The 17,266-nt window shown below is 46.0% G+C and overlaps 1 protein-coding gene across 1 annotated transcript; it reads left to right on the top strand.

Annotated features, from left to right (window-relative positions):
- The first annotated feature begins 990 nt into the window (after positions 1-990).
- CACNG4 (calcium voltage-gated channel auxiliary subunit gamma 4) lies at positions 991-13,327 on the top strand. The gene is made up of 4 exons (XM_017740748.1): positions 991-1,033; positions 2,397-2,534; positions 8,053-8,193; positions 9,024-13,327. Exons 1-4 carry the CDS (start codon positions 991-993, stop codon positions 9,560-9,562), a joined length of 861 nt encoding a protein of 286 aa, XP_017596237.1. The 3' UTR covers positions 9,563-13,327.
- Positions 13,328-17,266: the final 3,939 nt, after the last annotated feature.

The following is a 17,266-nucleotide window of genomic DNA, read 5'->3' as shown; positions in this document are numbered from 1 at the left end:
TTTGTTTTTTTTTTTTTTTTTTTAAATGGGGGGGAGGTGTGGTTATCCTGTTTTTTGCCTCTGCTAGTCTTGCTAATACTCTTTCATGTGAGAGGCTCTAAATATAAGAGCCAGGAAATGAAGATCTCATCACTGCTGTCCTGGTGGTGCAATCCTGCCCTGCGGTGGAAGGAATGGCTTCATGGCCTCTGTGAAAGTTCTGCTGAGGGGCCCGTTTCACTCAGCAGTTTAATTACGTTGGGCCATTTTACAGAGCCCAAACCCCTCCATCAGTCCATCAGTGCTGCAGCACAAGAGGCTTGGGGAACGTTTCAGTCTTGCAGACTTCTTGTCTGTTAAGTTCTGGAACTGCAGTGTTCTGAAACCGCAGTGTTTGTTTGGGCTGTTGCCATGTCCGCACTCTGTGAACGTGCAAAAGGAGCTTATGGTGGGTGCACAGAGCTCTCTCCTTCAGGCATCTCCCTTGTCTGCACTGGGAGCTTGGTGACCTGGGATACTTCTACTTTTTTATCAGCTCTGGATAAATTCAACCAATTACCTTAACTTTTATTGGGGAATCATAGAATCATGGAATGGTTTGGGTTGAAAGGGATCTTAAAGCCCATCTCATTCCACACCCTGCCATGAGCAGGGACACCTTCCACTCTCCCGGGTTGCTCCAAGCCCCGTCCAACCTGGCCTTGGACACTTCCAGGGATGGGGCAGCCACAGCTTCTCTGGGCGAGCACCCTCACAGGGAGGAATTTCTTCCTAATATCCCATCTAACCCTGCCTTCTGTCAGTGTGAGAAGGACACAGAATACAGTACCTACAGAGAGAGAAGTGTGTACAAACTGAGAGATGGCCCCACCCATACACACACAGGCACAGTCATTGGAAAGCCTATTTCCACAGGAAATTAGGATGGGAAGATTATTTAGATTTTTCCTTAATAAATAGAGAGGATAAAAATCACACTCTGAATGTATTTCCGGTAAATTGCACGCCTTAATGGAGAGACCCAATGAAATCACCATCCAGTCTCAGAGACTCCGTAATGCTGGGAATGATTCAGTTTCATTGCGTGAACTGCCATGAAAATAAGCACTGGGATCTTTAAAACTTGAGGTTTGGGTTGCCATGCCCAAGAGCCGTCAGGAGCAACAGACACAGTGATGGCCATCACGGGGATGCTCAGGCACACAGGCTCAGCAGGAGCAGTCCCAGCTGAAGTGCTCTCCCCACCTGGCAGCCAGGACAGGTGTGTCACTTCCAGATGTGACATGAGCCACTTACATGTTGTTCCCAGCCTTTGAAGTGCCGTGCAGAGAAAGCCTGAGCCGCTGCTGCAATTAGAGCCGATACATCATTTACTGGAAGAATTAAATGCGCTGTAGTAGCAAGCCTGCAGTTGACACTCACAGGGTGCAATTTAAATCCTCCGGATTAGTAATTCTTTTGAGATCTTCGTAATCATTGGTAATAGGTAGTGAAATAAATCCACATTTATATCCTACAGACTGCAGCTGTGCTTCTGTTAAAGTAGTATTAACTAATGGGTTTTAAATCCTTCTGCCAGCTCAAGCTGTAAGCACCAAGGCTCCTGTGCAGGGATAACTCAGCCTGGGTGATGTGTTCCTAAGCAGGAGAGCACTGGTTAATGAATAATGGAAGTACCACGGCACAGTCACAGCTCAGGGCTCACTCCTGCAGGAAGCTCTCTCGGGAGAGGTCCCCACGTAGCTCCTTGTGCCACAGCGACCCAACTCCAGCTCAGAATGTGGATAACTGTGATGGGAAAGAACACAAAATGCTCATGGAAAGCTTTACCTACGTGGACAAAGTGCTGAGGTGTCCAGTCGAGCGAGGGGTTTGTCCGGCCAGCTGCAGCTTTGTCCCTTCAGGTATCAGGAGTGCACACTGTGCCCTGATTTACTGCACAGGCTTCCAGTTAACTAAACAAATATGCTATTAAAAGCTGAGCCAACCTTGAGTGGGACATATGGGCTTAAACTTCAGGAGGAAGAGATTTATAGACTTGTTTTTGCAGCCTAGAGAGTAATTGAAGAGGCCTCAGACAATTCAGCATTTACCAGCTCTGATAAGGGAAGGCTGCACTTCACTGGCATGAGATGGGAAGGGTGATGGGAGCAAGATTGGCACTTAGAGCCCCAACCATGGAGCAGGGACTCAGCATGACGGCCACTCTGGGAACAAAAAGAAGATTTGCAAACCCAGTATGCTTGTAAGATAAGCACGGCACTGATAAAGTGAAGCACTTAGAGATTAAAAAACTCAAGAGAATGATATAAGTGGCTGAAGGAAAAGAGCCCAGGAATCCTGGCTGTCCCTTCCTTCAGCCCAATCTGCTCAAAATTCACTACTTTAAAGATGGTTTCTTGACAGGTAAAAAAAAGCACATTTACCTGGTTCTGTTCTTTATGGGTTCTGTTTGCTTTGTTTTCATTTAGGCATCTACAAAGGACATTGTTTCCGAATCAACCACTTCCCTGAAGACAATGACTACGACCACGACAGCTCCGAATACCTTCTCCGTGAGTGACAGTGATACCTAACACACAGATATGGCCTGAGAGGCTTCCCTGGGTGTCTGTTCTGTAGAGTTTTACTCACTGCCAGACTGGCCCAAACTGGGTTGCACAGCTCAGTGGTGGCACATGTCCAGTTCATGCTGCAGCTGACACAACCATCACCCTTGGGGACCCCAATTTCATAGTCATTGAATCATGGAATGGTTTGCGTTGGAAGGGACCTTGAAGACCACCTAGTTTCAACCCTCTTGCCATGGGGTTTCAAGGATTTTTTCCAAGGGTTTGCTTCGGCCAGAGTAATGCTCATGATTTTGGTGTCCATTCTCTAAACATCATATGGCAAATTTTCAAATGAAAACTACAGCTATCATGCCCAGATTGGCGAGGATATTTTACAGAGGGAGTATTTATTGGGTTAGTGTAACAAAACAGATTTGAGAAGTGGGTTCCAGCCCATTAGGAAGATTTACCTAATGCTTAAACCCAACCCTTACTCAAGCCTCAGCCTGTAACAGCTGCTGAGCCACCTTCCCCTGCAGTGAAATTACTGAACTGTAGGAAGGAATCTGAAATTTCTGCAGCTAACAGCAAAATCCCGGCATGAACAGGGGCTGTGGCTGCCCTGCCTGGCCAGCCACCCACTGCTGCTCCATGCTGGCATGTGATTCCCTCCAGAAGGGGCTTCATCCACCAACCTGGTGCTTGAAACAGGGGCAATTGTTTCACCTCCTCCACGTGACCATTCTCTCAGCTGATGGGAAGTCTTGGAACCCAACCATGAAACCTGCAAAGCTGAAGTTGGGTTCCCCTTCCCCAGAGGACTCCTTGCGTTGTTGTTCCTTCTGAACGAAAGAGCTGAGCAGCCAAGCTGAAGGCAGTGCCCTTTACCAGGGAGAGGAACTGCAGCTCACAAGATGTTGGGAAATCAGGGAGCAGAGAACAATACCGCTGGCAAGGCAGAGAACTCCTCAATTACAATATTAATTACCTGAAACACCTCTTCGAGAACCACTCTGCCCTTCTGCTCACTTCTGGGCAACAACTTCTAGTTGCTAAGACATGAAGAAGGAAAAAAATCTCCAAAAAGTTTGCCTCACTAGAAAGCCCAGATGTTTTTTCCTCTTTGCTCTTGTCAATTTAGATCAGTCATAGCACCCGGGTGACATAATTTCAGAGCTCAGGCGGAGTGTGAGCACAGCTGCATTTATCTTTCATACAAAGCCTTGGAACTAATGTTAAATTGATGCCAAGTCAGCTATAGGAAACAAACATTATTAGTAAAATGGAAGAGGAATTAAGTAGCATCTTGATAAAAGTACATTTTGCCTTCTTTATATGGAGAAAAGTGAGAACTGGGAAAAACGGTCTCCAGCTCCACATTAAGACATGAGACTGGTAAATTGTTTGTAAGTGTGCTTGTGACGAGTGTTCCTAAAAGCTGTTTGCAAAAGTGACTAAGTACAGACCTTAAAAACAAGTTGGTCCAACCCTTTATGTCTTCTGCAGAATCAGTCTCCGGTGTCTCCCCCACAGAGCAGAGCTCATCTCACAGAGTCTGCACGGAGACAAGGCTCCTTGGCTTTAACTTTCATAAGAAGAACTGCAGTTTCCCATGCATACAGTTGATTTAGAGATTAGTGAAAGGTTACATGTCTAAATCCAAAGGAGATGAGCTCATACCTATATGTAATAGGGACCAAATCATTGTCTAAGACAGGAGGATATTTGCATCCTGTTTCAAAGGGACGTGAGAGCTTCCGTCCCATTTTTGCCCTCTGCAACGCCTTTGCAGTCTATTGGCTCCATATCATTCTCCACTGTTTCTGGCCATTTCTTGGCACAGTTTCTCAGAGGGACATGTTGGGACTAATCCTTATTTTTCCTGCCTGGCTTAGACAAAGGCACCAACACTCATGTATTTCGTGCTCCTGAAAGAGCAGCGTGAGGGGTCTCAGCCTCTACCACTGTCCCCAATTTAATTTGGGCTTCAGAGAAATGCAAACATTGTAGTGCTAGCAGGATCGAGCCCTGGTCCAAAACCCCATGGAAATCAGTGACAAAACCGACTAATTTTAGGAGACTTTGGCCCAGGGTGTGGGTAGAGGCAGGAGTTTGGATTTTGCCCTTTGGTGTTCAAGCTGCTCCCTGCAAAACCAAGCGAATGACAGCACGGTGACAACTGACACGTGCAGAGGAGCTCAAACAAGACCCTTTCTATTGAACCTTCCCCGTGGCAACACGCGCCAATCTGCATGTCTAAAAAAATCCCCCTCACATGCCTGTGCAGGGCCCCAGCGAGCAGCAGATGTCCCACTGCCAGCACGGAGAGCCCGCGCGGTCCCCGGGCTGCTACCGCATCCCCAGCGGCAAACGTGCCCCGACTTCCCTCCTCTCCCGCTTCCCTCCTCTCCGGCCTTCCTTTGGGCACACAAAACCCGAGCTGCTCCCATCCAGCATCACAGGAAACACAAGCACCTCTCCCTTTGCAGAAGGGGGATCTCATCCTCACTGTGCGCTGGGGATGTCGGCGCTCTGTTGCTCTGAGCAAGGGCACCCCGTTTTAGGGACATCTCTACAATTTTATCCCTCCTTCCCTGCATGCTAGAGCATCCTGTTTTCAAAGCCATTCCCTCGGCTCTTGCCTTTCTGGAGATTAAAAGCCCGAGCCGAGCAGGGTTTGCAGCCCCATGGGGAGGAGCAGCGCCGCGGCTCCACCGAAGGAGGTGTCACCACACATAGCGGAGCACAGCAGGCGATGCAAACCGACAGGACGGTAAACAAGGGGGGAGAAAAAGCCAGGCAGAAAGCAAAAACCAGATTGCCGTAATGCTTTTTGATGTGCTGTCATTTTATTACCAGTATCAGGAGACATATGTAAATTCTACGTGGTACCTTATGAGCTTCCTTTGAAATTTCGGAGCTAAAAGTACATATTGTGAGAAAAAATATACTGTGGAGTTTTTCAGGAAGAGAACACTGTGTGTTTTGTTTCTCTTCGCAATAATTCCCTACTACCGAAAAATCATCTCTGGAGTTTATTAGTACAAATGGAACAACCCACCCCCTACAATTGGCATGTCTGACAAGCTCCTTCCAATGATATCACTGAAGCATTTTGGGAAAGCTCTTTGACTTAACTGGAATCATTATAAACAGCATGACCATAAAGTACAGGAAACAACATCCATAAAGGGTGGGCCACAGGAGATTTTAAGCCTTTAGCCAGGGCACAAACAGACAGACAGCGATTTGGGGTGCCTTAATGTCCAGCAGCAGAGACTGACTTTGAATCTTTTTCTAATAATTGACTGTAAAAACTGACCCAAAAGCCAAAGTGCTGTTAATTCATACCACACACGTGAGGGTACACCCAGGACAAGGGAACAGGCTCTCACCTCTCAACAGGCTTTGACCAGAGACCTTACACCCACCCGCATCACTTGGATTTGGCAGTTCCTGCAAGACGCTGTCTGAATAGCAATGCACCCGCCTGGACTGGGCTCAGATCCGGCTGGAAAATGCCCCATCTGTGAAGGACACGTGCAGCGACGCTGCTAGTTTGGGAATGGATGGGCTTTTCTCGCTGTTGCAGATCGATAAAGGCAGAAGCTTCCCAGGCAGGGACTGTCTTTTTGGGTTTGCGTCTGCACCCTCCCTCCAAGGCCCGGGCCGAGCGGGGGCTCCACCCGCCTGGACTGGGCTCAGATCCGGCTGGAAAATGCCCCATCTGTGAAGGACACGTGCAGCGACGCTGCTAGTTTGGGAATGGATGGGCTTTTCTCGCTGTTGCAGATCGATAAAGGCAGAAGCTTCCCAGGCAGGGACTGTCTTTTTGGGTTTGCGTCTGCACCCTCCCTCCAAGGCCCGGGCCGAGCGGGGGCTCCGGGGTCGTGCAGGGCACACAGAGCTGTGCTGGTGCAGCCCCCCAGCCCTGTCCCTCCCGCAGCCACTGGGAGCTCTGCCACCAGTTACCAGGGGAATCGTTAGGAAGCGATTCACTGAGTCGGGAACGCCACGGCCATCGACAGCAAAATGAGAAAGCAGCAGCTGTAACATCTGCCCGTTTCTCCCGGGGAAACGGGCGCCGCTCGCTGTGCGTGTCAGCCAGGAGGATGGACCCGGAGAGACCGCGGCGGTCACGGCACCGCAGCGGCCCAGATGGCGTTTTCTCCTCTCCATTCATTCAGCCCTGGGGTGCCCGTGGCCTCCCAGTCTGCTGTGGGATTTCCATGCCACTGTGACAGCAGCCCCGACTCTCACTCGCCTTGGGATCCCCCCAGCCTGGCACCCCTCGCACTGCCAGGGCTCCCCTCTGTGCTCTCGCCTTTCCCCGGCTTCAGAGTGATCCTGTTTTCCGCAGCAGTATTCAGCACCTTATCTCCCCGACTTAAAAAAAAAAAAAAAAAAATCCTCTCTCTAGAGCAATAAAACTCGGTTCCTCACTCTGCCTTTCAGGAACCCCTGCCAGCTTTTAAACCTGAATGGTTTTTACAATACAGACATCTCTCTTCTCATGCTTGTTTATTTTTTCTCAGCCCTTTTGTTCCTTCCCTGCCACTTCCCTGTCGATTGCTACTCTTTGTTGTGACCCGACTTTGAAAGCTGGCTTGAAGTAGTGTTTTAATATTTTTGTGGGGGATTTTATACCCCACGCTGGTGAATGGACTGAAGCATACAGAATTTTAAATGACTATTTTGCTGTCAGGAAACTAAACACATACATCTAAGATACACTTGTTAAAATTCCTTCCTTAGAAATCTGAAAGGTTTTGATGTCCTTAATATCTAGCAAAAGAAAAAGGGGTTATTAGCCGTGCTTGCTGGCAACATGGGCGCTGCTGACTTCAAGAGCTGTAATTTGCTTACCTTGGGTGTGCACCACGGAACAGATCCGTCTGCTCCAGCTGTCCCAAACGTTGTAGGGTTCACAGCCAGCTCATGAATTTTTCACTGCTGCTCCCTGCGTGATGCTGGGTCTTACTGTCACTTACCTCATGCTTTGCCAGAAATATTCTGCACACGGTGGCATCAGAAAATGCCAATAACACTGGACTTCCTGGGAGAAAGCTCAAAAGATTGAAGCCACTCAGTTGAGAGTCTGTCACACTGACCACCTCATGGCCTCATCATCCCAAAAACATGCCCAGAAATGCAGAATCGGTGATAATTCTAGCAAAAAGGAATAAAAAAAAATAGTAAGTTAGATTAGGGAAAATTTCTTCACTGAAAGGGTTATAAAGCACTGGAATAGGCACCCCTGAGTATGTTCAAAAACATGTGGATGTGGCACTCAAGGATATGGTTTAGTGCTAAGCATGGTGGAGGTGCTGGTTTCACAGATGGATTTGATGATCTTAAAGGTCTTTTTCAACCTTAACAATTCTCTGGTTCTATTAAATCATTCTTCTCAAAGATTTTAGGAAAAAGCAAGGGTTTTGCGACTCTAATCTCCATGCTTCCACCCAAGGAGGCATTGGAAATGATTACTGTCTCTCTTCCTTTCCTACCTGTCTCCCTCCAGGCATTGTCCGTGCCTCCAGCGTGTTCCCCATCCTAAGCACAATTTTGCTGTTGCTGGGAGGACTCTGTGTCGGAGCAGGAAGGATTTACAACAGCAAAAACAACATTATTCTCAGCGCTGGGATTCTCTTTGTTGCAGCAGGTATGTTTAAATTGAGTTCTTAAGAAGTCCTGCCTTTTTCAACTGGAAAAGACTGTGAAAAAGCTCCTTGGCAGTGCTTTCTCTGCATCCCTTTCCTGAACGGAGGGCATTAACAAAACCACACCAGGCAAATTTCTCAAGACAAAATTTTGCTCTTGAAGCCCTACAACAAGTATGTTCTAGAAAAGCTTTTGGTTTTCCTGCAGAAGGAAGTGAAATTCGGTAACAAGCATGTTTTACACTATTTAAAATGTATTAAACATTAGATGAATCAGGCATCTCTTATACCTAGGGCCTTTTTTTTTAATATGAAGGCAGAAAACATTCACCTCTGATAGGTGAACCTGTTTTTCACACTAGAGACATCTGAGAGAGTCAGCCCCATTGTTAATACCTCTCCCTGAAGCCTGGATTAAGCATGCTGCATTTAGATGAAAATTCAGCAAGATGGAAGAGAACTTATCTTGATCAAGGTGAACAGCCATAGCCCTGAGCTCCAAATGTATTTTTATCATTCTTCTGGATGTTAGAATCCCACTAACAATACTAGCAAGCTCCCATACGCTTCTTCTTTCCCACTGTGGCAGTGAAGAGATGGGAAAAAGTCCTGCTGAGTATTTTGGGATTCATGTGAGCACGCGTGACCCATATGTTGATCTATTGGTTGTTTTTCAGGAATATTTTGAAACCTTGAGATAAATGTAAGAGTAAATAAATATAATAAAATTTCCTTGTCCCAGTCTTAGAGCCATTCAGGTCCAGAAAGTAACGTGGCTTGAATTTTATCTCCCCAGGCACATAACCACTGATTTATGTTTTTCTTCCTCCAGGTCTAAGTAATATCATAGGGATCATTGTCTACATATCGAGCAATGCAGGTGACCCAAGTGACAAGCGAGATGAGGACAAAAAGAACCATTACAACTATGGTTGGTCTTTTTATTTTGGAGCCTTGTCTTTTATTGTGGCCGAAACCATAGGTGTTCTGGCTGTGAACATTTATATTGAGAAGAACAAAGAGCTGAGGTTTAAGACCAAGAGGGAATTCCTTAAGACTTCTTCCAGTTCTCCTTATGCCAGGATGCCAAGCTATAGGTACAGGAGGCGGAGGTCCAGATCCAGCTCCCGATCCACGGAGCCTTCTCCATCCAGGGACATTTCTCCGGTTGGCATGAAGATAGCAGGCACCATCCCCATGAACGAAATTTCCATGTACACCCTTTCCAGGGAGCCTTTGAAGGTTACCACGGCTGCCAGCTACAACGCAGACCAAGAAGCCAGTTTCCTGCAGGTCCACAACTTCCTCCAGAAGGAATTTAAGGAAGGACTCCATGTGAATATGGTCAACAGGAGAACAACACCTGTTTGAAGCATCTTCCTTCCTCATGCTTTTTGAAGAGATGTCCAAACAGGATGGATCTGTCAGGAGCGATGTTAAAATACCCTCTCACCTCTTTAATTGTGGCATGTGTTGAGGTAGCAAGTGGAGATCCTCTGGACCAACATAAAGATATTTACATGCTCATAGCTTTTTTTGAAGCTAATTGGAGTTTGTTGATTTCCGTTCTTGGTGTCACAAGATGAAGGCAGTTCATGTTCCTGCACTTTTGTAGTGTGTACACAGTCTTGGAGAAACTGCAAAGGACTGGCCACCAGTGTGTTTTAAAGGATTACTGAAAAATTGTTGTACAACTTTTTTTTTCTAATATTGAGATCCCTTAATACAAACTTGCAAATATAATTTTTAACCAAGCCCAAGGATGAATATGAACTACTCATCAAGTGAGCCACTTTCCTTTTACATGGCGTAAGCTTTGCCTCTTTCAAAAAAAAAAGAAAAAAAAGAAAAAAAAGAAAATATTTTTGAAGGCAACACTTTCTAAAACTGACCTGTGCCACTGAAACCGTAGAGCACCCATGTACTGAGCATTACAGACTCCCCAATGGGGTGGGAAGGGTGTCTCCCATTCCTGGGGTAAGGCATCCCTTGGGGCAATGCAGGCCGAGGAGCAGAGGGTGGGTGCGTCTTGAAACACCTAGAAAGGGAAAAGATTAAAGTAGGTGGGACTCGAGCATAGTTGCAAATATCATTTCTTGCCTAACGTTTAGAAAACTTGAATTCTCATTTCGACGAGCCCTAGTGCCTGATCTGGCAAGGTGCTGAGTGCTGGCTGTCAGGAGCCCCTAGAGACTTCCTAGAGTGAGGCGAGGAGCCGGGCTGAGCCGGGGCAGCCGCGGAGCCGCCACTCCCCTGAGACCGCATTCCTATTTCCTTACTGCTTCACAAGTGCAACACTAACGCTACTGGAAACGAAGATCTCTGAGCAACGTGCGTCAGCAAATGAGAAGCTCATGCGCCTGGACTGGCGAAATTCCCACAGCAATGGGAGCCAAGCGTTAACAGAGCAGATGACAACTTTGTATTTTTTAAAACAGAACAAAACAAAACAAAAAAAATAATCACAGTTTATGAGATATTTATTAAACTCTTTTTATTATTAATTAAGTGCCGCATGGTGCAAGGTATAGTTGCTTTTAGATGGAAATGGTGGTTCGACCTAATTTAATTTATTTTGTAATGATGCCTCTACTTACGTGCAGAGAGCTCACAGCAAACTCTATGCATCACGTAAGGAGGGAACTAATTTGTATTTGCTTCTGTATGTTTTTGAAAGAGTCTGAAATATTTTTTTTTTTCTTATAAATTCCTGCTTTCAGTTTTTACACTTAGGCTTGGATCTCAAAGTTCAAGGTCCTGACTCAAAGGTAATTTAATTTAATAGTACTCATGCTGATTTTAGTGACCACTCAACCAAGCCATATGAGAATGAGGTGCCCGATTCCCCTCAGATGAATTAGATGCAGTGAGAGAGGAGCATCTAATTCCTGTAAATTCCTTTGAATATCCCCATCATCTTTGCCCAGAAAATCTTTGCTAGCAGAAGACTAGACAAGTGGTGACAAGAAAAATTCCATAATTTGGAAAGTCTGAGTCACTGGCAGTGGGAGATCTCAGCCAAACTGTTAAAACCTCTTTAGTCTTCATTTATCCTATGATGGCCCCAGGGCCAGAGACTCAGTGGTGGTTTGGATACAAGGCTTTCAGCTAGTGGAACCAAGTCCTCCAGGGAAATCCCGGAGAAACTGCCTTAACATCCCAAAAAGCAAGATGAATCCCCTCTCGCCCCAGATAAACCCTGCTCAAGCCTCTCTCCTTGCAAGAACCAAGACACAATTCTCAATTTTAAGCGAGAGTCTTCCCCTAGTCACTGTTAATCTCTGCCTGGCCCTCAGCCTGGCAGAGCCACATCGTTATTTTGACAGAGGTGGGTTGGAGCCTTCATCCCTGCTCATTAAGAGTTTCCATTCAGGTTAAAACTCTGCTGGGATCCTTTTTTCAAACCTCTGAATTCTGAGAGCTAAAGCGAATGGAGCAATGGGAACGACTTAAAAGTAGAAAATGTTGTGCTACTTTCTGTATCAACACACTATGGAGAAAGATGTTACACAAGCTTTTTAAAAAACATTCAAACAGAGGCAGAAAAGAAAACTTTTTTACCTACTTTTCGGCTAGGACAACATAAAAGGGTTCTAAAATTATTAAAGTTCTTGATGAAAGGTTTTTTTACAAGAATCTTTATGCTTTCAAACAATAAATTATTTCCTACTTTTTGAGACTTCGTAATATTAAAATACTTTGATTAGCTATGATAGAAGTAGAAGTTTGCAATGAAAAAAACCAACCTTCTGTCTCATTAGTGTGTCATACTAAGTGCTAATTAATTTACATCTAATTATAGTCAATGTATTTTTCAAGTGCAATTTCCCAGAAATATTTGTTTCCCACTGTGTTAATAAACTAATAGTTAGAACTAAGTCCTCATCCGTGTTTACTGTAATTAAGAATAAAACCATTCCCTTTAAAACCAGGAGTTAGGTATAGGCTGTTTCTCTAAACTCATGTACCTTGAACTGGAAGTGGACAGTGTGAGGTTTGCTCCACGCGTGGGTTTTGTTCTTTTAGTCATCGTTCTCCAGTGAATGTGCTTCAAACCACCCATCTGATTCCAGCCAAAATCCAAGGTTTTTCTTCAGCCCAGCTCAGACCTGCAGAGGCACGTGCAGTATTTTTGGCAAAGAAAAGTCTTGCTGGGCTTTCTGGGATGTTGCTCTTTGCCGGAGCTTCCTCCCCCAGGGCAGGGCTGGGTCCAGCAGCTCTCCAAGAGGGATGCCCTGTTTCGGTCCAAGCTGGAACATCTGCTCCTTCTCCAGCAGGCACCTTCAAGAAATGGAGCTGGAGTGGGGATCATGGGCTGCTCATGGGGTCTGGACAGGGAACAAAGGCATGGGGAGATAACACGGACCAGAGCTTTTGTCCTGTGGGACAACAAGGGCTGCAACTGAAAATGCAGCAGCTAAGTTTCAGTGCAGTAAATTGTTCAACCAAAGCCAAACCCAAAAAAATTCATTTGACAATTCCAGTAAAAAAAAAAAAAAATCTTCAAAAACCCAGTCCTTTTCCATGGAAAACTTTGATTCTGACAAAACTAAAAAATTTGCAGCATTTCCTGCCCATGAACAGTCTTGCTCCATGGTTGATCTATCTGAACAGAGTCAGATTGTGCTCAGACTTTGAAACCACTCAGTGATAGTTTAAAAAAAAATCATCTGTTCTTCCACATCTCTCTGGTTTCCGTGGACAGCATCGAACAAATGAGCCGCATTTCCCAGCAAGGCCTGCAGATAAAACCATAAAACCATATCATTAACAATAATCGGCTACTGTAGCAGCAGAACTAAAAAAATAATAAATGCTATTGGATCAGATATGATTTTCCAAGAAACAAAGTTTCAGGTATACCATGAGCTCTCCCTCATTTCTCATACACAATAGGAGTAAAAGGAGAAATCACTTCAGCTGTCCAGACATCTAACAATAAACTCTTTTTCTATTTCCTTTTCTCTCTGTATGGATCACATATCCACAAGGGCTAATATATCACGTCCCTTGAGGCTACATTTCTGTCTGCAGTTCTAAAGTGTTATTTCCACTGTGCTTCAGTTCTACTGGTATAATCACAACCATGTATAATGTACTCAATCCTTACTTTTTAAATAAACCATTTTAAATGTATTTGGTTTTGTGTGGAGAAAGGTATATAGGTTTTTAATTTCCAAATTCTCTGAGCTGAGATTTCTGTTTATTTTTTCATGTTTTTCACTGTTTGATTGCAGCTGGCCATGTTACTGGCAGCCAATATTTCAGAGGAGATAAAATTATCCTTGTGGTTCCACAGACCACAAAATCTCCAAGATAAGATATCTTCACAATATTTCCAGTTATTTGGTTGGAAAGTAAGAAAAACCTTCTCATTTCCAGCTTAAACTTGTCCCGTATGACACACACTGTGGTTTCAGTGCCCAGTTTGAGCCTGGTGTGGTGGCCAGAGGCCACTGCAAACCACCCTTGAGGAAAACAATCCAGAGTGTTCTGAAGTGCCCTCCCCAAGCCTGAGCTTTCCTCCAGCTTTTAAGGCTTCTTATGATCTCACCTCGAGCATCCTCCTCTCCCTGATCTCGCCCATTTTGCCTGAAGGAAGCCTGACCCCACGTGCTGAGGCTCCACACAGCCTTGCTGTGATCACCACACAAAATCCCAGCAGGACGAGCAGTGCTGAACATGGGCCAGCAGCTGAGCAGCCTCTCCCTACTCCCAGACATCCCCAACCATCCCTGAATCAGAGACAATATTTCTTCTTCAAATGCTTCTTTTAACTTCACCTCCCAGTTCCTCAGCCTCCAGACTGTCTACAAAGATGAGGACTGGCTGCCTGTCTCTACCCACCTCTCCCAGGCTCATGATGAATTGGCACATCTGGAGGGAGGTAGAGGATTCATCTTTTCAAATGCCTCTGACATGTGGTAGTGAAGCCATTTAAAGCTCAGGCCCAAAGCTGATTCCCTTGGACTGAAATAAATAAGGGTTTTTCCCACATTTACATCCCAAGTCTGTGGGTAAATGGTGACTCCAGGAGGTGTGGCCACCCCACTGTGAGCAGGGGTGTTGGGAAACGTGGTGGTGTTATAGGAGGGGGGAAGCAGAGACAGGCTTCGGAAAGTGGAAAAAAGAGGATATGGCATTTCCTTGGAATGAGCAAACAAACAGACATGGGCAGTGCTGAAACTAAAAGGGAAAGGAGAAGCTCTGCACCTGTCTGCAATCCAGCGCGACCTTCAGCTGGCGGTCCGTGCTCCCAGAGCCAGGGGATCGCTTTCCCCAGCGACACAGCCGGCATGGCCGGCGGTATTTTGGGAGCACGGAGCTGTGGATCAGTCACGGGGCAGCAGGGATGGCCAGCTATATACAGCGGGGTGGGAGTCTACTGAAAAATAAAATTGCCAGCCAAAGCACACACACACGTTCCACTCTTGCCTTCCATGATCCCAACCCCAGAATCGGGGAGCTTTCAGAGGGTGCCATTGGTGGCATTCCCAGATATTGGCTGTGCAGAGCCCACCCCGATCCCAGTGGTGTCACCACACTGGGGCAATGCAGGCTGGGGAGCCCAAATATTACTGAGGAGCCCCTGTTTGAAGAAAGCTCTTTGCTGAACTCACATTTGAGCTGAGAGCAGAGCAGGTGCCATCTCCCCCTCTCTGGGTTATTCTCACCTGGGGAGGGTCTTCTGCAGAGCATTGTTCTGCAAGCAGGGAACCACAGAGTCAGGTTAATCTGGTTGTGGTAGATACTGAGGCTGGTCTGGGAGAAATACAGAAGAGTTAAGTGCTGGGGAGCAGAGCCAAGTCACCACCTCTGCCAGGGGAAAAAAACAACACAATAGTTGGGCTTCAGACGCCTCCTTTGCCGTATTCTCCAGAAGAGAAACAGAATTGTGTCCCTCACTCACTGCTGCTAAAGTGCAACTAATTGCAGCCCTCCCTGATTTCCAACAGGTCCTCATTAATAGTCTGTTTTTATTTCACATGATATCAATTTTTAAATGTGAGTATTTACCAGCTGACACAGGGAGACTGCTGGAACCATTCCCAGAGGATTAGGTATCGTGATCTTCTGGATGTGCAGAAAACTTCCAGGATTTGCTTTAGTCCTGTGCTCCTCCAGAAATCTGGTTTGCTTCTGCATTTTTCAGGTGCCCAAAAATAACCCACAAAACCCTTTTCTTCCCATGGGCTGGCAGCACTAGGTCATTTTTGGGGGCTGGGGACAGTGTTTCACCTCAACTGCAGCAATGTGAGCTTGGAGAGCCACTGCTGCCCATGCTGGGGCTCTTGGAAGCCTGTTCACACTCCCAGCTCCACTCAGCAGTAGGGAAGGATCAATTACTCCCTTCTGATTTCACTTCATTTGTTTCCTGGAAATTAAGAAACTCAAAGCCAAACCAAACCCATAGAACTTCTCCAGAATGAAGGAGCTAAATGAGAACAAGAAGTGTGATTCTTGCCAACACCGGAAGAGGCACAAAGACCAACACCAGTGAAAAAGTTAATGAGTTCCCACCCCTGCAGTCCTTGTAGGTTGTAATTAGTCTAAAGCAGGATCATTAGCACTTGATGCCTCAGCAACCAGAGCCTCGCTTTGTGCCCACATTTGCAAACACACATTCACTTCCCTCTGCTCCACCTGTGGAGTTCGTAGCATCAAGGAATTGAAGTCGGGATGCAGCTCCTGAGATCGACTGATGTCTAGTGAAATTTAACAAGCGTCTACTTCAAAGGAAAAGGCATTACATCTTTAATGCATTTCTTTTCTGGCTTAATGCTTTAGGCCTTTCTGCTTTCATGAGAACTCTTGGTTCTGGTTTAAATGGAAGCCTCTAATATCTCTGTCAGCCCCAGCACAGATGTGCCTGTCGTCCCTGGTCACTGCCTTGCTCCATGTCCCCACTTCCCTCTCTGGTCCCCTTCCCCTCCAATTTTGCACCTTCACTCCTGCCCACAGTTCCCACATCCCAGCAAGAATGGGGCACCAGATGCCACTCTGGGTGCCCACACATCCCTGTGTTCCACAGGGGTGTCTAACCCATCCCTGTCACATGCGGAGCAGAGTAATGTTAACCCCTCTAATATTTCATATTTCAATTACAGTTATTTTAGACCAACATTTTTTAATTTACACTTTTTTTTCTCTCCCTTTCCCATGCTCTCCCTACACTTTAATTCCTTGCTCCACATTGTCCTCATCAGCTTGAGCTGACACCTCTGCACCTTTATTTTGACATCAAACTGGGGTGTTAATAAAACAGGGCTGGAGAAGCTCTGACATTATCTTGACACAATGATATTTGCAGCTTTTCACTGGCATTTTTTTAACCATTCTTTTAACATTAAGGTACTGTCACCCTCCTCAGTTTGACATCACAATTGTAATGTCACCTCCACAGTGGCCTCTGCATTGACATTACCATCAAATTGGCTTTACAATCAGCTGAAATATCAAAGGGAAGGAGAGAGACTGGCCCAGCCCCAGCAATCTGGGCTCAAGGCAAGAGAAGTCACTTCTGGAAGAAGGAATGGATGTGCCGAGTGGCTGCTGGAGTTACTGTAGGCATTGCAGGGAACCTGGTTGATAGGAAAGGAAACAAGCATTTGAGAGATTTTGCATTAGGAAAAAAAAAAAAAGACACAAAAAAAAGCTAACCAAACCCCCCCCCCTCCCCCCCCCACTACTTTGAATAGTTCAGGTTAATTTAAAATAATTGTAATAAAAACATAGAATGAAAATAACTATAATATAAATAAATAATAAAATAAACTAGTTGGCTGATTTTATCACTCTCTGACACAGTGCTGGGCTCTGGAGGCACGTCCAGCCCCAAGCTCCGTGCAGTGGTTCCCGTGAGCTGCAGGCGTGGAGCGAGCGGGCTCCAGGGCTATTAAACTGTTTAGGATCAGTCTGAACTCAGGCCCAATACCATTATAAACACAGATGTTTTTGTAACCCCGCAGAAAAGTTAATCATCCTATTAATGCCTATTTCTGGGCATGCTGCAAGTCAAGAGATCTCAGCCCCTGAGCAGCGGCTGGGGGGGCGCCCGCGGGGGCGCGCCCCCCC

The sequence above is a fragment of the Corvus brachyrhynchos genome, unplaced genomic scaffold, assembly GCF_000691975.1.
Source record: "Corvus brachyrhynchos isolate BGI_N302 unplaced genomic scaffold, ASM69197v1 scaffold218, whole genome shotgun sequence".
Taxonomy (NCBI): Eukaryota; Metazoa; Chordata; class Aves; order Passeriformes; family Corvidae; genus Corvus; species Corvus brachyrhynchos.
The sequence above is the reverse complement of the archived record's forward strand: the minus strand, read 5'-3'. Positions and strand labels throughout refer to the sequence as shown.